Source organism: Sturnus vulgaris, chromosome Z (assembly GCF_052056855.1).
Source record: "Sturnus vulgaris isolate bStuVul1 chromosome Z, bStuVul1.hap1, whole genome shotgun sequence".
Taxonomy (NCBI): Eukaryota; Metazoa; Chordata; class Aves; order Passeriformes; family Sturnidae; genus Sturnus; species Sturnus vulgaris.
In genome coordinates, this window is record NC_142283.1 from 39,183,041 (window position 1) to 39,205,479 (window position 22,439).

Consider the following 22,439-nt stretch of genomic DNA (forward strand, 5'->3'; position numbering starts at 1 on the left):
GTTTGTTGAAGATTCACTAGAAGATCTGTCAGGAAACTACCTAGTGTTCATTCTTTCTATATGGAAACACACAAGAATATTAATCCTTTAAATTAAATATGGGGTGCAATTTTCTCTCTTTATCCACATGGGATGGGTGAAAACATTGATCTTGCTTCCATGAATTTATATTTACATCCAGAAGTAGAAGAGCTGTTCTGCTGTCACTAATTATATGCAGAAAGTCTTTCTGACTACTCCATTTCATAGAAGTTAATCACAACCCCCTGCATTGTTCAATAAAAAACTTGAAGTGACCAAAGATGTTTAAAGTTCAAAGGGTAATAAGATTATTCTGACAATCCACTGTCTGAATCCACAGTTAGGAGCAGGAACCATGGTATAATGGTGGACATGAAAGACTAGCTCCGTGCTTTTATGTAAATAATGTTATGTAGTTGAGAACCAGAAGTAACTGAAAATACAATAACAGAGACAATCATACAGAGTTGAAATGCCAAGCAAAAGGCATTAGGACAAAACCAATAAAAAGTCTGGTGAAAATTGTCCTTGATTCTCAGAGCCAGTGGTGCTGCTGCTGCTGTAACAACTGCAACTTGAGTATTTGTGGGGTTTGAGAGACCTGGATTCATGAGGGCTGGAGAGGGGAGAACAGAAAAATGGAGAAGATAATGTTGCAAACATGGAGGAAAATGCATGATTCAGCTCAGATGTTGCATATAGAAGACAAGCAATCAAAAAGTATGAAGAGAGCATAGGAGCAAAACAAAAAATAAAGATATAGGTCCAGCAGACATTAAAATGATGCTTCTAAAGAGAAGATCCTGAATCCTTCCTATCTAAAGATGAAAATAAGGAAAATGAAGCATGAGGCATTACAAATACAGCACTGATTTCTATAGCAAGTGAGCAGTGTGAAGAAGATGGAAAGATTATGATAAATAAAGGCTTTCGTTTTTGACATCTGAGGATTTTTCCTGAAGGGAAACTCATATCTCTGATTTACTTTAGCTTATCATGTTCTGAATCTAAAGGTCCATACATGCCTCTTAGTCTCAGTTTGAATTCAGAATTGTGAATACTCATGTGTGTACCACAGAGCTGAGACATTCCCGGAGAGAATCCAGAAATAACTGGGTGTAAAATTACGGATACACACAGAACTGAAATTTCAGACTGAACAGCTTTCATTAAATCTTGGGGTACCTAAATTTAAGTACTTGTTTGCATATACATGTTCTGTGGACTTCAGCTGTTTTGGTCTTGGTGTCCCTTGATTGTTTTGATTTTTCTAACGTTCTCCCAAATCCTGTGCTTTAGATCATCAGTGCTACAACGGCTCTGGAGCTGACTACAGAGGGACCGTCAGCGTTACCAAGTCTGGCCACACTTGCCAGCTCTGGGACTCACAGAGCCCCCACAATCATGATCTGACAAGCACACAGTTTCCAGAACTAGGTGGAGGACATGCATATTGTCGAAATCCTGGAGGTCAAATGGATGGCCCCTGGTGTTTTACAAAGAATAAAAACGTACGCATGGAACTGTGTGACATACCTTCTTGTAGTATGTATTCTCTTTCTTTTTTCTCCTACTACTGTTCTTAATCCTGTGTAATTTTGAATGTTCCTAGTTGTTACAAAGCACAATTCATTTAGGAGGGTTATACTTCTAAATGTTTAACTTGCAGCAACTTTGTTTTGTATTGTAATTTTTTTAATGTTTTCTGGAGATCAGAGTTTGTGAGATATTGTGACACTTTTTTATTATATACTGGAGGCTTAGTCTGAGGTAATAATTAATGATGATGCTGCAGTTTGTATTTTGGCCGGTCAAATGACAGATTGCACGTGCAAATCACATGTGTTTGGTTTGCTCATGCTGCTCAAGGGTACATTCTCTTACTCTGTATAACATCTTGCAGGCAGCAAGGATTTTCAAGTCCTATAGAGGGAGATATAGCACCGTGCCTGCTTGGAAGGAAACCGTTTCAAGTGCAGAAACAGAGCAATTTTAAGTGCTTAAAGCAGATGATCTTTTCAGAGAAGTCCTGTACTAGCAGCTAGTGCTCTGTACAGTACAACTGTTTGCAAAAATAAAAAGTACAGCTCTCACAGATTAGAATTGTTCTGCCCTTTTTCCCTGTATCGGTACCAACTTCATACATTGGTAGTAGTCTTTGGATATGGCAGTGTCGTTGGATAGGACAGTTAATTCTGTGCTTCATTAGGAAGAAAGGCATGTTTCTTGAAGCAAGATACAGATATATCATTGAAGCCATAAAAGTGGATTACATGCTCAGAACTAATGCGGAATTTTTTAGTTACTTCACTTTTTTGCAGTAACATGATTTGACATTTATAATAAATTTCTACATTGCATGTACCATGGAGTAAAGATAACACTGGGATGTGGTCGTGGTGAAAGCAGTTGCCACAATAGCAAAACCACAGGTTACAGAACACATCCCAGGCAGTTCCAGTGAACATTTTTGACATCACTACACTTTCCTAAAGTCTCCAGCTATTAAGTGAAAGTGTATTTTAGGAAGGTTCTAGAGCTAAGTGTATTGATGGCTCTCTCATGCCTGTCTCACTCTAACATAAAAGCTCTGCAATTCTATTAAGTAAAGAACAAATAATATATCTAACAATGAGAAGTGAAACTTATTTTATTCTGGGCAGAAGTAACACCAGTAGAGGTAGACAATGGGCCAAGTGTTGATGAAATGACTGAATCTTGAGAGTGAGTCAGACTGCATTGTTGTGTTGGGTCATGTTGAGTTCACTGGCTTATATATTGTGATAGAGACTGCACACTTGTGTTTTATACCCTGAACAGGATAATGCAATGATACCTGGGTCTGTGTTTTGCAGTTTCCCCTACTGGAAATCTCAAAAATAAAGTACAATTAATCACATACTGTTACAGCCCACACATTAAATGTGGGGCTCCTAGTTTATTTCCATACTGTTAATTGCTATGTCCATTCAAGCTTTTTTGAAATAGATAGTAGAAAATTACAAAGAAAGTGGAGAGGGTAATGTGGCTTCTGTTTTCATGGTATAGTTCAATTTTGTTTTAAAATATAGTATTAATAATCATCTGTGTTACTATCAAATAGCTTAAAAATACTTATTGTAAGCAATGAGCATTTCTGTGCTTGACAGGTCCACGTGACAACAGCAAAATGGGAATCCTCTACATCCTTGTTCCCAGCATAGCCATCCCTCTGGTGATAGCCTGCCTCTTCTTCCTGGTCTGTATGTGCAGAAACAAGCAGAAGGCATCTGCTGCTACACCACAGCGCCGCCAGCTGATGGCATCTCCCAGCCAAGACATGGAAATGCCTCTCATTAATCAACACAAACAGGTATTTCTCACACAATTCGCTCAGGCCTACATATTTTCAAAGTGTCATGATTTTCAGCATCTCAGTTTGTCTGTGTTCAAATTGAGCCATATTGTTGGGAACCTAATTTTCCTACTGTGAAGGCCATCTACTTTAGGGAAAACCACATCTTGGACTTTGTAGGTGTATCTAGAAATCCTGACCTTGGACAACAGCTTTCAGTACACAGTATTTAATGGCATTTGTCCAGCCATTCTGCCTGTTGTCTAAGTGACTGGAAAAGTGGTGATTTCTGATCCAGTCTTCAGCCTGCAGCTCATTTTTGCTCCTGGTAATGACGTGACCTGTTTGCCTGTTTAAAGCATGATGCACAGTGGGCTTTTTTGATCTAATACTTCAGCTCAAGACCTCTGGTGTTCTGACCCATAAGTGAGTTGAGAGCTGAGATGCCATGAAACGTGTTCCCAAGGCTGTGTATCACAACGGATGTTAAAAGGAAAATGGCTTTGAACTCATGTCTACATATGTCAGCTCCTGCACCGGATTTTCTGGGTCAGCTAACTGGTGTCTGTACTAAAATCTTGTTCAGAGCTAATGTTGAATTTTTAATCACAACATTTACAAGATGCAAGCTCTAATAAACAATGCTTGCTTTGGAAGTTGCAGCATCTGTTCAGCAAACTGTAGAGTATTTGATGAATTTTACCAATTGTAACTAATTGGGATGATTTTGTGTGTTAATCTGAATATTTAAAGGAAATTTGCCAGCTCAGTCTACAGGCTGTTGGACACTAAAATCAGAAATTGTTCCCAAATCACCTGCTAAAATGTCTTTCTAGCCTGCCCTGCTCACTCATGCAGTGGTGCCTTGTATGTGAAGCTGTGTCAGCTGCACCTCACTTGGTCAGGGACTTCTCCATCCCATGCTGGTCAGGACAGACCCATTACATCACCACCACAAACTCCCTTGCTTTCCCTTCCAGCTCCAGGAGGAAGGCTCTGGGGATTTCCCACTCTTGGGTTTGCAATCTTTTCCTTCAAGCACCAGAAAGAAATTCCTTCTCCTTTCTTCTCCACTTCCACCCTTCTCTTTATTGAAGCTAACTCAAGGTTCCTCACCAGGGGTACTGTGTACACTGCTGCCTGTGGGCGGGGCTATTCCTATAGTGCAAGAGAGAAGAAAGGGCATTATTTGGTACTGCAGGGCTGAAAGAGGGAGGTTTTGTTCCTTCTTCTGTTGGAAAGGATGTTTCAGTTCACTCTGAGACTGCCACCTCCTCAGCCTCCTTGCTTTTCTGACAGACTTTTGCTGGGCAGCTCACGGCTGGTATCCAGGGAAAGTACACATGCAGTTAATAGATGTCCTTGCTTACCAGATTTACTCTGAACCCAATATTAATTTAGCTTGCAGGAAGTGTGGCCACTCCTTTAAAAATTATATTATCCATTATCCTGCAGTATAATTCAATTTATACTTCTGATAATAGTGTAACTCATTTCAAGGTTAATTGTGAAATCAATATACTGATGTGAATACACGAAAAACCAGAAAAGTCCTTTTGGCCCAATTTATCTTCCATTTGGAGATCTAACCACTGGGAGACTTCCTCTTATAATAGAGCCTGTTGTTCAGAAAACATTGTGATTTTTTACCGACTGTCTTTTCTTCATTTCAGGCTAAGCTTAAAGAAATTAATCTGTCCACTGTGCGATTTATGGAGGAGCTAGGAGAGGAGAGGTTTGGCAAAGTCTACAAGGGGCATCTCTTTGGTACAGCACCAGGTGAACAGACGCAAGCCGTTGCCATTAAGACACTTAAAGACAAAGCAGAACTGGCTCTTCGGGAAGAATTTAAACATGAGGCAATGATGAGATCACGATTACAGCACCCAAACATAGTTTGTTTGCTAGGAATAGTGACAAAGGAACAACCTATAAGTATGATATTTAGTTATTGTTCCCACAGTGATCTCCATGAGTTCTTGGTGATGAGATCTCCCCACTCGGATGTTGGCAGCACTGATGATGACAAGACAGTAAAATCCACTCTAGAACCAGCAGACTTTTTTCACATTGTGACTCAGATAGCTGCAGGAATGGAATATCTTTCTAGCCACCACGTTGTCCACAAGGACTTGGCCACTAGAAATATACTGGTGTTTGATAAACTGAATGTGAAAATATCTGACTTGGGCCTTTTCAGAGAAGTTTATGCTGCTGATTACTACAAACTGATGGGAAATTCCCTTCTTCCTATCCGGTGGATGTCTCCTGAGGCTATCATGTATGGCAAGTTTTCTATTGATTCGGATATATGGTCATATGGAGTTGTATTGTGGGAAGTTTTCAGCTATGGCCTGCAGCCGTACTGTGGTTATTCCAACCAGGACGTCATTGAGATGATCAGGAACCGACAAGTTTTGCCATGTCCCGATGACTGCCCCACATGGATATACACTTTGATGTTGGAGTGTTGGAATGAATTTCCCAACAGAAGACCAAGATTTAAAGATATACATAACAGACTAAGAACGTGGGGGAACCTTTCTAATTACAACAGCTCAGCGCAAACGTCTGGGGCAAGCAACACCACACAAACAAGTTCTCTCAGCACAAGCCCTGTTAGCAATGTCAGCAATGCTAGATACATTGGACCAAAGCAGAAAACTCCAGCCTTCCCTCAACCTCAGTTCATACAAATGAAAGGCCAGATGAGACCAATGGTCCCACCTCCTCAGCTCTACATTCCAGTCAATGGTTACCAGCCAATGCCTGCCTATGGTGCATACTTGCCAAATTTTTATCCGGTCCAAATTCCAATGCAAATGGCTCCTCAGCAAATACCTCCCCAGATCATTCCCAAACCAGGCTCCCACCACAGCGGGAGTGGGTCTACCAGCACAGGCTATGTAACAACAGCACCTTCCAATGCGTCGGTGGCCGACAGGGCCGCTCTGCTGTCAGAAGGCACGGATGACACACACAATGGAACGGAAGATATTGCCCAGAACCCTGTCCAGGAGGAGGAGGAAGAAGAGGGCTCTGTGCCTGAAACAGAATTGCTGGGTGATAATGACACACTTCAGATGGATGAAGCAGAAATTCAATCAGAAGCCTAAGGAATTTGGCCTCATTGCTAAGAATTCTGCATCGCTTCCACGCATGGAGACAGTAGATCCTTAGGCTTAATAGAGTGATTTTGATCTGACTCAAGGAAACAAAACTAAAAAAAAAGGCAACATCCATTTAAAAGTGCAGCAGTAATGACATACCAGGTTTAATGACCATTGCACCAGCAGATTTTTGAAATATGGTGGTATAGACTTGCTGGGTTTAATCTTTTTTACTGTCCTACAGTTTTTGAGAGAAGCTGCTTTTCAAATATGTACTGTTGCTGTGCAACATATTGCAGAGTAGCATTGCACGTCATGTATATCATGATATATGAGTGTAATGTTAGTGAATTATGCTTAAACCAATAACACAAAAAGGAATCCAACTATGGTTGCAGAATTGCTCTAAGCATAAAGAAGTGCCCTGGATGTGATGGACAGCTTAGTTTGTAGTATTTATCTCTTTGATGTAATGGACACAAGATTGTTGTTTGCTTTTTGAGTCTGAAAAATTAAGTTGAGAATAATGATCTGTGTTTGTATTACAATAACAAGAAAAGGGGGGAAACTGAACATAAAATTGACTGTGCTAAGACCATGGGTCTGTCCAGCCCAGCAGCATGTCTTGAAAGGCCGTCGATAATGCCTGCCAAGGGATAGAGTGCGAGGGCAATTTCCCTTGCAGAAATTTCCCAGGATATTGCCCCAGCCTCCAGCAGTTTGTGGCTAAGGGTTTTCCCAAGACAAAAGTGGATTTTTTTATCTGTTAAATAGCCTTTGATGGAATTTTCTACCGTGAATTTATCCAAATGATTTTGAACTCACATAGAGCTAGAGTGTCCACAACATCTTGTGGAATAACATGAGAGAAGAAAGGATGGTTTTCTTTCATCACTTTGGGTGAATGACTGACAGAAGCTTCCAAATGAGATCATCTGACTGCATTTGTGGATGAAAGTATTCCTTCTCTGCTGTGTATTTTCAACAGCAAACAGCCTTAATACACTGTTAACCAAAAATGGGGATATTGTAGGGGATATTATAGGTGTGCACTAACTTAATAAATCCAACTTTAATTGGTTATCAAGTATAGAAAAAGGCTCCACATGTGTGTTCCTACATTGTAAAAGTGTTGGGTTTTGTGCGGGGTTATAGACTTACTTGATTTACCACAGTTACTGCTGGATTGCATGTGAAACCATGTTTTTTTCCCGACATTTTAGTAAAAATTATCTTTGAACTTTAGGAGACCAAAATAAGCAATAATGTACAAGGTGCTGTTTTTGTGTTTCTATTTGCAGGATGAATCATGTACAGACCTTTAAATGTAATTTATGTTTTACTACATTTTATATACATTTTTTTCATTGAAATATTTGGATTTTTGAATGAATGACTTTATAACTTAACCATTTACAATATTCACATGTGGTGCAGTTTTATGGTATTGCTGTTTCATTTTGTTAAACATGCAGACAGGTCCATACATTTCATGACCCCTTTCTGTAATACAAGTGGTACACATTCTCATTGTAGCATTGTAGTCAACACACACTATAGCTATAAGTTCTACATCCAACATGGAGTATTCAATAAAGTGATGCAAAAAGTATGACGAAGTATGTTATACTACAGCCACTGTTTTGTTATGGTACTTTGTGGAAATAGAAATGGCCTCAATTGCTTAAGTTACAGGTTTCACACTTAAACTACAACTTTTTATTTTATTCCATTGGGATTCACTTGTAAGTCATATATCATTGTGATCTACACCCTGTGTTCAAGGTATGGCAGCATTACTTATTTCTGGCATTTCACCTGGACTTGGAAATGCACTGGTAGGAATAAAATATGAAAGCTTTATTACTTGTGTTAATATAATGCAGCTTTGGGTGCTTTTACTAAATAAAGGATAAATAAAAAAGAAAAAAGGGTGAAATTTATTTACGTGAAGTTCCTTGGTTTTTTCTAGGTTTCCTTATCTCAGATACATGAACTTGATTAAACAACTATATTGTCTTTCTTTCTTTGTAACTTACTTCAGAGTAAGTGGAGAGAAATTACACCACAGATTTGTCTGTGAGAGAGAAGGTAAGTAGGAAAATGAATGGCAGTCAGTTGAAGCTTCTATGCAGCACTGTCTGAAGTTCAGCCTGTTCTAGAAGTCAAAAAGCATTGTGACTTTGTGTACTTAGAATACAGCTTGGGAAACTCCTAATTATCTTCTTTGAGCCTCCTAAATTCACTACAGACAGTAAAAAAGATCAGATTTTTATACTGATTTTCCCATCCCCACTTAATGTGGATGCGCCCTCAAAGTGATGGTTGAGGAGCAATACGTAATTTTCTAGGTCAGCCTTGGTAATATACACGGTACTGGAGAGGGATATTCCCCCTCTGTTGATGTGGGTGGGCTCATCTGAGCTGCCAAGATTGGAGCCATGACGACATGCAAACACCTCCTCTGCACTTCAGGTGAGCACCTCTGCACAAGCACCACTGCCAGAGTGTTAGTGGCTACTCTGTGTCATATGGATTGGCAGTAATTTCTTGTTCTGCAACTTCCCAGACTACTCTTGCCTGTGATATCTGCTGCACAGTCCCAGCCGGTGTCAGAGTCTGCCTTTCCTCCCCAAGACTTGGAAGCAAGGCCAAGGGAGATCAGGGAAGGGAGAAGGAGGTGAGTGGATGGGACAAAGATGGTAAGGTGGCAATAAGTAAGGAGAGGGTTGGAGCTGGGTCCAAACAAAACCGGCACAATACTGCTCACTTGGGCTTGCAAAGGTACTTCTTTCCCGCAGGTCTAGAAAAGCTGGAATTTTTCTTGAGGGCAGAACAACTTTTCTAGCAGCAAATTCATGTCTAAATGGCCAGTAAAGGGCAAAGTGTTTTTGAGAAGACTGTGAGGTTGCTTCAAAAGTTTTCTCTTGCTTCTAGTACCCTACTCCGTCTGTATGATTTCCATAAGAAAACTGGGTCTGACATTAGAAAAAGAGGATTGGGCATTGACACTGTCCACATTAGTCCACTGGCGAGGCAAGAAGGTCCCTGTTCATAAAAGGATATAGGGTAGATGGAGAATAGATTTGCAATCACAGGACAGGAAAGCTAACAGTTCCTAGTATGCATGGGGAAACTGGCTATAAATGTGTCTCTAGCTCCAGCTGACTCTTCTTCTGATATTGTCCAAGATCTGCATTACTACAGGGTCTTTTCTTCTGTTTCACCCATAGAGACTATAGGGAAGACAAAGCTATAAAGAATGCAGTATAGGCAGCTGTATAAAAACTGAGGATTCACCCACAATGCCAAGTACAAGCAGACATTATTACAAACTTTGATAGGCTGGTTCATTCCTTCATATAAATGTCACCACTCTTAGTCTCATCTAGTGATTTCCCTAAACACTCATCCAGAGGAATAAACTCCCTGCTGAGATAAGAATCCTTTGCTTCTCTATCTGCCATGGCTGTGAACATAGTAAGTCATAGGGAATTTACTTGTAGCAGTACCTCAAACTTTTATTAGAGAGATGAATTTGATTTTTTTTCTCACTTATTATCTAAGGGGTTCATCAGATGTCACTGGTTTTTGTGTTCAGAGGAATCCCCTCACTTCACCTATGTGGGAATGAAGTGAAAAGGTCTGATGCTTTCTGGAAGAGAGCTCAAGAACATTTACTGAGTTGGAGCACTCTCAAAAGATGTCAGACCTTGAGGTATTTGACAGAACAGATGTAAGGAGGAGGAACATCCAGCTTCATGGAGAGTAGTATCTTCAAATAAACCCTAAGCCACAGTTTCACCATGCATAGAAAATAATTCTGTTTCTAGACAGACAAATGCTACTGCAAACTGCTCTCCAAAACAGCATTTCAGTTATCCAGCATATGAAGAAAAAAAATCAAATGGCAAAACCATCTTCTTTTTGATGAGAGGGACTAAATTCATATTGTGAGGGACTACAATGTACGTTTACTGTTCTATGAATAAATCTATAAATATTAGTGGAATCCATGACTAGAATCAAGTTTTGAGGATTTGCTTAAATAATGGAAAACTGATATTAGAATAGTAGTAGCATGCAGCACAAACAATGGCATGGCTTGGTGTATGAGTTTTTAGTTCCATCTTAGCAGAGAACTGAATTTTGTTTTTTGTTTTTCAAAAGGAACCTTGTATAGTCTTTGTTTTGCACAGCTTCCAGATATGACAAGTTTTGGTTTCCTTCAATCACCAGTATGAATTCGAAACAATCCAAGGACTGTTAAGCAATACTAAATATGTTCACTTGGCAAGATAAACCAAATCTGTAATACTTGGGTCAGTCAGATCTTTCTCTAGACCAAACTGTACTGTGTCTACTGTGATAAAATACAGGAGAATTTGTTCAGCAGGATTTCCTTTCCAGAAAAATGCTGTAGAAATCTTTTTCACCTACTGTTCCTGGCTTGTGCGATGATTGGTGTTGTAAAGTAGTGTCTGGACTCTAACAATTTCTTAAAAAATACACAGTGGGGGGAGTTCTAGCACTCGATTGCCACTGCAGAAGCCACCTGGCTTGCTTTGTGACCTCAAATAGAAGGCAACCCCTACATGTATTTGTCTGCACACACGCCTGATTTTGCAAGGAAAAGTATTCTGGAATATAAGGCAACCACTCTGTGTTCAGGATCAAATGAAATGTACAAACACACTGTCACGACGTGCTGTTGTCCCAGGGCTGCGTGTGATCTTTTGCAGCTCTGAATCCAAACCCAGTTTCTCCTGGCGTGTTTACTGGGCACTGCTTCCACTCAGTCACAGTCCTTGGGGCTGTGGCAGGAGCAGACCCACAGCATGAACCGTGTGTGAGGAATCCCACAGCAGCACCCTGGAGCACTGCCTCCACGTAGAACTGCAGAGAAGATTTTTCACTGTGTCCCTCTTGTCCTATCCAGGCCTCATTTTTGATTAAAATGAAAAAATATGGTTCTAAATCTTAGCTGAATACCTCAAGATTGCACAAGCAGGGGGAAGTAATGTAGCAGAGGTTATGGCAGGAGCTGGAAATAGTATGGGGTTCTGAGGGCTGTAAATCTCCAGGAGAGTCGGAATTTAAAATAATAAAATACTGAGGGAACGCAGATTCCCATGCAGCTACTTCTCATTTCTATTGATCTAAAAGAGGAACTTTACTTTATCTCGATCACAGTGTACCTGATGGTTTAACTGTCATTTTTAAAACCTCTGTCTAAAATTGAAATAATCTATCTGTTCAGTAGATTGTTAACTTTAAAAGCAGTGGAATTAGAAGCGGGAATTTGAATTAAAATTCCTATATTCATTTAATTTAATGTTTATTCCATACACCAAGTAATAAAAGACCATCATGGAGATTTGCAGAAAATGTTTTTGCTGCTCCACATTTTATATCTGTTACTGAAGAATAATTTTTTTTGTAAAAGCCGTTCTCCACATAGACTTCTTGCAAATTTATTTTCAAACTAATAAACTACTCACTGGAGATGTTTGGAGCTGTTGTAGTTTTGAGTCATAACAATCTGTTTATAAAATCTTATCAAGAAGTTTAAATTTAATTCTCAGTCTTCTTTAGAAGTAGTTATTTGATATTCACCAGCACTATGAAACAAAAGAAATTCCTTTCGGAATGACAAAATAATTAATGGACGGGGTGGTGGGTAAAAAAACAGACAGCAAACTAAAGAAGTGAATCTCTAAGTAACTTAAAACCAGAAACATTTAAGGTACATTAATTTAATTTAGATATAATATTACTTCAGCTGAGGCTGATTATTCTCAAATGTAGTCTGAGGCTTTACAGTTATGATAAAGATCATTGTCTTCCTCTGTTGTTAATCCTATTTTTTATAACTTCATGTGGTTTTCCATTTAATTACTTTCATATCAGATTTAAATTAAATATTTTTGTGAGAACTAACCTGAGGTGGTGGGAGAAATATCTGTTAGCAAAATGCTAACAGCCTCATGCTTTTCATACCAAGAAAGGGATGTTGTGCTCCATTTTTGTTCCATTGTCTTGTGTCCACACCAAATGAATGTCTCCTCAGTTAATCCTTCTCTATCCACCTCAGTTGATAATTTCACAACAAATTACTGAGGAAGCCTTTCAAATTGGATATTGTTAACACTGAGCGCACTAGGAATAAAAATTTTGGTTCTTGATGATGAGAAGGTATTTCATGCTGTCTCTGCTTCCTCTGTTCCTTATGCCTTTATTATATCCCTCTCCCTTGTCCTCTCTTAGATATTTCTCAGAGGACAACCACAGCATTCACTATTACATCTCCACTACTTGAAATACTGTTCTCTGAAGGCAGACTAAAAGACAAAATTTATATATTTATAAATATATATGCTTATGAATGGACTCAGTCTTGACATTTTGAAAAGCCAGTGGAGTAAGAATTTTGTGGTTCACTAACTTGCAGACTCAAACATTTCTGAATGAAAGGGAGTCAAGAAGAAAGGTCTTTGGTTTTCAGCACAAGTTCGCTCCTGACTTTGCTGTGGCCTGCAATTTTGCATCCTATTAAATGGAAGTGCTGGATGTTAATTGACATCTTCCCATGTCTTTGCTTATAATTAGTGACTATTTTGTGATTTCTTTGCCTGTTCTTTTATCCAGGTATCTGCTGTAGCACTCCTCTGTGGTTGGTGTCTGCTACTTTTGTGGAGACAGCTTCCTCATTTTAAAAGAAGCAAATCCAATCAAACCAATGAGTAATTCACCTCCAAAACAGAGGGGATGCTTTGAGCTTAGGGCTCCGCCTGCTCTGGGACACCCAGCAAAACCCCAGCAGGGAATGGTGCAAATACTCCTCAGCCTCAAGCCAGCTGTTTTGGCTGACTGTGTTGGAGGTGCTGAGGCACTGAGGTAGTGCTGGATGAGGGCAGGGGGCTGGGTCCGAGTACTCCTCCTGATCAGGTTTGTTCAAGAAACGAGGTTAATTCTGGCCTGAACGCTCAGCTCTGTCACTTGGCACAGTGTGGGTCCCCATGTAAATTGTTTAGTTTCTGTTGTTTCTCCTGTAAACAACAAAATTGTGTGTGTGCTTCTACAGGCATTGTGAAGGGAAACTCATGGCATAGAAGAGAATTCTTACTGCAGGCAAGATTAACACCCTGATGGTGGGTGAGGCCTCATGCATGACATCGAGGCGTTATGAAAGGCATCCTCTGTTTCCCAGGAGATCAGTGGATCGAGAGGCTGCTGGCACCCCTGGGCTGGTGCAGGCTGCCTGACTGGATACACCATGTGCAGATGTAGCATTTCCTTTGGGCTGTGCTGGTCTGAAATGAGTGGTTACATCTTTTAATGACAAATGGTTTTGAGGCCTGAACCGAAGCCAGTTGAAGTCATTGGGACAAACTCTGCAGCTTCAAAGGGATTTGGATTAAAGCCATAAGAAATTTGCACTTAAAAAAAAAACCAAAACACCCTCTAACTTGTAATCAACATTGTGCTCAAAGCATGGTTTAAAAACCTTATTTTTCTTTTAAAGCTTATGTATCAGACAGTAAAGAGAGTATGATTTTCTCGATAAATTGAAAAGTCTGTGTTTTTAATTTTTTTATGTGGTAGTGTGACATTATAATGCCTTAAATTGTTCTGTGCATACCAAAAAGTACTCATGGTACATACTGTAATTTCTTGTAATCATTTTGTTCACTAGCCTATGCCCTTGGGAAAAATATTTGCCAAAATAACATTCATGAAAATCTCTTTTTTTCCCAACTTTGCTTGGAAACCCACATACATATTTGCAATTATCTGATTTTAATAAGTGGGAGTTAATATACCTACCTTATGCATGCATTTTAAAGTGTGCTAACATAACAGGGTCTTTTGGGGGAGGGAGCAGGAGCGTTGGAATTCTGCCTCTTTGGAAGAGGTCCACCTCCAGTCTGACCTCTGACAGACTATGCCCGAGCAATGGAGGGAGTCAGGTTTTGCTTTGCCCCATGGCAGCATTTATTGGAAACAGACAACGCCACAGGGGAGTCTGTGGGCCAGGGAGCCTGAGGGATAAAACAGTGGCCACATCCCACCCTAGTACCTCCTGGCCAGCCTGGACCCTCAGGCTCTGGAGTCCTTTTTCCCGAGGTCCTGATGGCTGGTGTGTGTCCCGTGGCCCCGAGAGCTGAGCGCTGCAAGGCCGGGCAGTTCCGTGTGGCTCCAGGGAATGTGCTGGTGGACACCAGCAGCTGCCCAGCACCAGAGCCCATCACAGACTCCTGAGATTTCACCCACTGGCCCACTCCAGAAAAGGCACCCCCAGGAAGGAGATGCGTGTCTCCATCCTGTCAGGGATCTAACCTGCCAGCGAGTGCCAGGCAGGGCTTTTAGTGCTTGCTCTCTCCAGGGCAGAAGTACAGCCCTGCAAACCCTCTCCTGCTGCTCCAGCACTGCTGCTTCTGGATGGCTCCTGAAAGCAGGGAAACCTGCCACAGTGAGGGGAGGAGACAGTTTCTGGGGTCCCAGAAGGCATTTTGTGCAAGTAAAATGCAGGGTTTAGATGAATTGATGATTTTTTAATAAAAAGCAGTTTACATGATCTTTCTGTGGGTTTAATACACAAGGTTCTTATGCTAGTGCTTAATGTGGACCTTTGATAACATAACTTCCACGTTTACCTAGGTTATGAGCTTTGACTTGCAGTTTTCCAATACACTGTTACCAATGTGTGTTCTTGTGTGCACACTTTTGCCTACTGTTTCTTCTTGATTGTTTTTTGCTGTGAATACTGGGTTGCAAGTCAAGATTTCATATTTCTACTAAGCCTCTGACGAAGTGCTAAACTTTTTCAATATTTTTTCACTGAAATTTCACTAAAGCCAGGATAATTTTACACGTGACCTTGAAATGAATTGCACATACATTAAATACTTATTTAGATTCCTGCTGTACACATATGCATGTGCATACCTGCGTACTCTCACAGGGCTGAGCAGACTATTGAATTAATACATACTTGTAACATTGGCCAACCTTTTAAACTGTTTTAGAAGCCGTATTAAAACTGAATGTCATTCTTACATAACACAGTCAATTACAATTCTGTTTTTGTAAAGGACGCACTTTCACCATTTTTAAGGGGATTTTAGGGCTAATTATTTTTAAAATTTATATAAAAATTAAACAATGTCCCTGGAAAAGTTTCAAGGAAAAGACTGAGCTGTAAGTTTCAAGAAAGGGATCCAGAGAGTTATGGGCAAAGAATTTCTTGTGTTTTGAACAGTACATTGACATTTCACTTGACATTATAAACTCTTATAAATTAAGGAGATTTTAAATTATTAATTTTGCCCTTTGCTTTTATATATCTTAGCTTCTCTTTTCAGTGTAGTTTTCTGCACTGATGTTGATTAGAAGATAAAAAAATCACCCAACATATCTAGAAACCAGCTTCAAGAATAATTTTCTTTTGTATTGCATTGTTTTGCTTATGCCAAGGTCTCATCCCTGCAAGGAGATCCCAGTCACATTTGACAAAGCAAGTGAGAAGCAGCAGTTACCTGAGCTGATAAACTCAGTTCATAACTGTTCTGGTTCTGTTGCACTTAGGGAAAGATGCTCTATCTCCAGTTCTTTAGAGTGAATCCTGACTCTCACAAGGTTTGGCATTTTTGGTCAATCAGATAAAATTTTAAAATCTTCCGATTTTGATAGCTGACTTTCCTTTATAAGAAAACATAGTAGAGAGAAATGATGCTGGTCAGTTTTATTGCAGTTCAATTTCCAGCTAGCAGTGAAAATCAAATTAAGAACAATCAGTGTAAAACTCAGTTTGGTCTTGGACTCTGACCTTGCCCTCTTCTTTATCTTGGCTACAGCAGTACTTCAAAATACATCTTTTCTAGGGGCCCACAGTTATTAAGACATCTTACATTTCAGGCCTACAAATGTCTAGTTTGTATAAAAGTCTTGTTAGGTAAGAGAAGTGAGAGTTTCAATTTATGCTAAACAGGAAAAACGTTGGCATATCAGAACTAAAATAACACTAAAAGATGTGATAAAAGACTCTTTAAAGAGCCAGCCTTGATGCTCCACCAAAACCATGTGTAGGTCTCCTTTTCCAAGGAAAAGGATAAGGAGGAAGGAGATTCCTTGTTATGTTTCACATTAATTCTTTGCTATTCTTTTCCATATAAGCCCACATCTGATAAGACTTGTAAGTATATGTTTAATATAAGACAAAAAATTAATTCTTGGTGCCGACTCTTGCCTGTAATTCTAAACACAATTTTCAAAATTGAGACCTGTGTCTTAATGAGAGGGGACAATGTCCTAAGAGTCGTGTTTAAAAAATCAATTTTCTCCATTACCTTGGAATGTTACCGAGCGTTACCGAATATTGCTGCCAGTGCAGAAATTACATCTCACTAAAGGTAATGGCCATGCTTGCTTGGCCTTCCCTGTTTATTATGTCACAGGTGGCAGCACGGGCCATTGGTTACATAAGCAAACTGGGAGAAAGAGATGTGAAAGAGCAAGAAACAGTGACAGCCGTTGTAGCAACATTTTATTTTTCTGCTGGCATCACTAGAGGATGTCATATATTTCAAGATGCATTGCAACCCTAAATGCAGCTTTGACTTGTGATTATTTTGGCTGGAGAGCATTTTTTGCCTGTTAAATGAAGTAGGAGTGTGAGTGTCTAAAACATGTCTTCTGAAACATGAAGATGCAGTTCTAGCAACAAGGGAAAAGTATTTTTCAGGGAAATACAGGTTTTGAACATTGTTATATTTCTGCAGAGGCAGACTTTTGCAAGTATGCGTATAATAGGACAGTGTTACGTAACGGTAGAAGAAATGAAGAATATGTGATTCTAGAAATCACTAATCACAGGAACACTTCTAAGAAATATACCAGTTATTTTTGCAAGTGCGAGAGATAGGGTAAGAGAGATACATCATGAGATATTTCACGGTTGTACTTTCGAAATTCAGGTTGCACTTACGCTTCCATATAATTGAGAACTTAGAACTTCTGCAGTAGGGTGTTCCATAATGGGATGAAAACACCTATATAATCGTGCATCATTGTGCCTTGATCTACCAGTAGATCCTCAGTAAATTTTTTAACAGAGCAAAGTTCATGCATTTTTCTCAGAAGCTTAAGCCTATTATCAGTAATCTTGAAAGTAGACACTTGGTAAAAACAATTAAATCAATATTTATGTGCTGTCAATTGATTTCACAATCTTTATGAAAAAGAACACTTGGAACCTCTCGAATTTAATAAAATGAAGGGCACTGAACAAGGCAGATGCTTTTTGGAATATCCCAGAGTTGTGATAGTAAGACAGATTTGCCCATATGTTTCATTTCACACTTTCTCAAAGGTTTTTATTGATTTGGTTAAAGTGTTGTATGAGCATAGCATTGCCAACAGCAGAGTATTAAGACGTGTTACCCATGATGACACTGTAACTATGAGTTTATTTAGAATCTTTTGTTATGTAACAAAACATCTTGTGTTTACAATTGTATGACAACCTTATGGAAAACTAGGTAATGGTGTTGATTGCTTACTGCCTAGCTTATCTCCTTTAAAATGAAGCTCTTTACTTGGGTAATACGGCTGCTTGAGCAGTAATTTTGATTTACCTGTACACCAGTCTTCCAATTCTCACCTCTGCAACTTGTCTCTTATGCTACTGGCAGTGGTCTGTTATTACAGATGACACTTTGGTATATGTTCACTTTTATTGCTAGTCCTATAAATTTTATTTGTATCTATATATGTATTTTGTAGTCCACATATAATCTATTATACTTGATGTTACTTCTGTAGTTTCCCTTGTATCTCCAGTAGGTTTACTTATAAAACATTGCTTTTGTCATTTACTTTTGTTTAATTAAAGAATTTGTGTTTCTGCATCTTGATGATACACTTTCTCTGGTGACAAAGGAACAATCTGCTAAGCAGTTTCAATACACATGGCAAATACAACTAAAATACAGTGAGAATCCAAAAGAATAAACAGAGATATCAATACCCATATACCGATACAGCTTATATCTGCAGTTTTTATTTTTTATAAATTGAAGTACACTTACAGCACTGTCATATTCACTTGTAACTCTTGGTTTAGATATGCCTTCTTGCTGAAATGCTGTGAAATAAGTGGAATATGTTGCTTCTTTATATTCATGTCCTTTTCAGTTTTAGAAAAGGTCACATTTACATTCACATCAGAGATAAGTGTGTGATGCTCAGTTTTTTCAACATAGTAATTAAATACCATATAATGACCTTGGCGACACTATTGCATAGAAACATTCCCCTTCAGCATTATCACGGTCAGAAACAGTAAAGGTGCAGTGTTTGTCAACTTCCACAGATGGAGGCTTTAATTAAAGTACTTATCTATTACACTAAATAAATCTTCCAAATAAATAGATATTGACTCATCAATGTTTTCTGCAAGTATAAGAATTTTTCATGCTTATATTCACAAAGCTTTTATTTTTCCCATTATCCATAAATGGGTCTTGCATTTAAATGAGGTAATTCTCTAGAGAGGGACAAAGGAACTTAACAAACTTTATTTTCTTTTATGCTCCATTAAGTCAATGTTTTCCTTCTCTCCTCCTTCTCTCCTTTAAAAAGCAAGTAAATGTTTATTTTGGAGCAAAGTGAAGGCAGCCCCTCTACGACTTTTTTTCTTTTTTACTTCTATTTTTCTGGTTCATAGGGTCAAGGGCAGCAAAGTTGCCTTTTGGTTTTTGGTCTGGGGTCGTAAAATACTGGTTTTGCAGACCTTTGCCTCATCAAGTAGGCATAAACCAGGTAAGAAAAACAAACCTTTTAAGTCTGTGCTATCTGGACTCTGTGCATTAGTATTTTGTGCTTTCAGCTGCTGGCCATGAAATGTCTGCTCCTGTGTAGAAAAATAAGGGTGCAGAAGAATTAACCCCACTCTTCCCCAAACATTTTTAAAATGAGGACACTTTAGGCAGTTCACTCAGACTGAGGAAGCTTTTTGGCTTTTTATGGAAAGTCTGTCAGTAATTCCAAAACTTCCCTTGAATTTCAAAAACCAGCTGGATAAAAATTTTAAACTCTGTGGAGTCTAAAACCTTATTGTAGTCTAAGAATTATCTTGCATATTAAGTTTAATTAGTGTGGATCTAGATATTTTTTGGTTTGCATTCTATTTTCCATATGTTCAGTAGATCTGCAACCTGCTTGGTTCACCTTTGAAGACCTTTTTACAAATAAGACATTGAAACTCCATGCAAAAAAATGCTCAAATTTGCAATCACAGGTTTCAAGCTGTGTCTTATATATCAGTTTTTTTGAAATAATCCTGAAGAGATGAGTGGCATCTAAAATCAAATTTGTCTTGGTTTCCAACATTTCAGTGTATCATTTCATTCTCAGCTCTTGTTTGTTATTCTGACAGAGTTTTACAAAGTTTTTACAAACTTAGCTGTTCGGGCTTATATTTTCCATTTGTAGTCTGTGTGGTAAAATAAAAAAATCCAACCTAACAGGTGCTAGAAAAAATAGACGAGTTGAGCAGAGGCAAGTTCCTAAACTAATCGTAATAGTGGTCTCTAGAGTTTAGTGTGTGCCACTGGACAGTACCTCTAGATAGTTCAGCATTTAGCAGTAAGACTAACAAAAGAAGCCTCCTACTCAACCTCAAATCCTCTGTACTTTGTTTAAGTATAATTTAAAACTGTATTTGAAAAAAATTTTCGTAATTTGCAATTTCCTCTTTCAGTATGAATATTCTGCATGGCTGCCTCAGCTGAATAGCTTGAATGTTTAGCCTGTTGCCTTTGCTTTCTGACATTGCACTAAAGACTTGCAAACATCCATATGGTTATAAAAAATTGGCAATCCCATATTCAGAAGTAGTTTATTCCTTTTTCTTTCTTATTTCAAAGGACTGGAGTTTGCCAGAAAAGCAAACTATAGTTATGAACTGTAGCTTCTGATATGTGCTTCATATTTTCTCTTCCAGTGTCTTTTTAAACTTTGTGTATTTTCTTTATAAGAATTGAGCTTAATAGCCATTTGCTAGCACATTTAATAATTATATTTTGTGTGTTTGGTATTTTTATTTTCAAAGTGAAATGTCATGGTGTTTCATAGAAAGTGCAACATATTTGCTTTTATTCATGCATGGCTGGCTTTTTGTCTTCTTAAACATAGTTACTGTAAATTTTTCAGTGGTATAAAACTGAGATGGTAGGTCACTGCTAAGATCTGTAATGCTTTTTAAGTTTTTTTTAGAATATGAGATTAATGCATGAATTTACATTTCACAGGTGTTACAAAATTGTATGCTCTTACTACATAGAAACTTGGGTTTTACATAACTCTGGTAGAAGAGTTCCACATAATTCCACAATTTCAATAAATACCTAGTTTTTTCTCAGTTCTGAAATGCATTTTCTGTCTTAATGAAGCCTTGAGAATCCTGCTTTGATGCATTAATTTCTTCCAGTGCCTGATTTTGAGAGTCATATAAGGATGATGATTTATAATGAAGTTCATTTAATGTGATTAATTTCTTAGTAGTCTCAGAGCACTTTATATTTGGAGAATTATACTTCAAATTAATTTAAAAATTAAACAGTAAAGTAGTGACAATCATCTGCTATTCATAAAGTATGGAAAGCTCGCATCTAAGAAATAATTTATAACTGTCTGAGAAAGGATCGCCAAAACACTCAGTAAATATGCATTACTGTCCTGCCCTTGCATACGTTTATAGTAACAAGAATGTTTAATTTTGAAGCTGATACCATTTCCACTGCAAGTGATAAGGGTATTGTGACCAATGTCATGTCCATGGGCACATAGATGGCCATACCCTCTTCTTTATTCACACTGGTTAGACACCAAAGTGAGTTGTGGCTCCTTGTGGAAGAACTAGAGGAGCTATAAGTCAACTTCCTCGTCCTCTCTGAGGCAATTGATGACATTTTGCATGCCACCATAGCTTTATGTACAAGAGATTAAATAGAAGAAACAAAACATGTCGAGAAGAAGTGCAATAATGAATTGAAAAGGAAATGCCTGACACCAAGAGACTAGTGAGGAAGAATGAGGCATTTTCTATAAAAGAACTGTGAATATGGAAAATTGGCAGGCTTTCCAAGGCAAAATTAAATCCTGTTAACCTTATACAACTAACACAGCTGGGAGGGCAGAATCCAGCTCCCCTCCCTTTCTTCCCTATCAACAAAACAGTTTGGCAATTTCCATTTAGGTCTGTGTGTGTTCCCTCTGATGACATCGCAGTTGCGCAGCTATTATGAATGACGTAATTTGAATACCGTGCTTCTATTTCCATGTAATTAGCCATCTAATTTGTCTTGCAAAATTGTTATTACTGGTGATATTCTACTTGAGTTCTTTGAATATGGGTCCATTAACATAGCTACCAAATTGTCCTTTGACTCAAGCTGACCTCAGAAAACTTCATTTACTTCACTGTGTTAAGGGTACTTAGACTTAACTTTTAATGGGCTGCCGGAGCTACAATTTTACCAGGTCTTATGCATAATATCTGGCAGAATTCTGAAACCTGAAGAAAAGAAACTATCAGTACTCAATCTTTCAAAGACAGCTTGGAAAACAAGATTTACCAGGATTTTCAAACTGCAAACCCAATAAAGTTCTCTTGAATCAACTTCACTTGTTCAAATCTTGTAAATTTCTATGGTTAACATTTCTGTATGCTTAGGGCTGGCAACACAAGAAATTCCAGGTAGCCAGTCCTCTTATGCAATCCATGAGCCATCTGACTCCATGTGGTCAAGAGAATGCCTTTCCAGTGTCTGGCAATTATGCTGAGTGTTCCAGGAATCCTCAGCATGTACACATCTGGGGGCCATGTCTGGGGCAGGGCAGGAAAGTTTCTTGAGGAGATATCAGGGATAGCATTTTGACAGCAGGTTTTACTATAGTAATCAAAGAAAGGG

At 38.7% G+C, this 22,439-nt stretch overlaps 1 protein-coding gene across 1 annotated transcript in view; it reads left to right on the plus strand.

The window, feature by feature from the left end:
* ROR2 (ROR family WNT receptor 2) overlaps nt 1-11,970 on the plus strand; it is a 147,935-nt gene extending 135,965 nt beyond the window's left edge. The window contains exons 7-9 of the mRNA XM_014869182.2: nt 1,321-1,566; nt 3,171-3,373; nt 5,029-11,970. Of these exons, the coding sequence (XP_014724668.2) occupies nt 1,321-1,566; nt 3,171-3,373; nt 5,029-6,471 (1,892 nt within the window). The 3' untranslated portion in view covers nt 6,472-11,970. The remainder of the gene's footprint in view (nt 1-1,320; nt 1,567-3,170; nt 3,374-5,028) is intronic.
* Nucleotides 11,971-22,439: the final 10,469 nt, after the last annotated feature.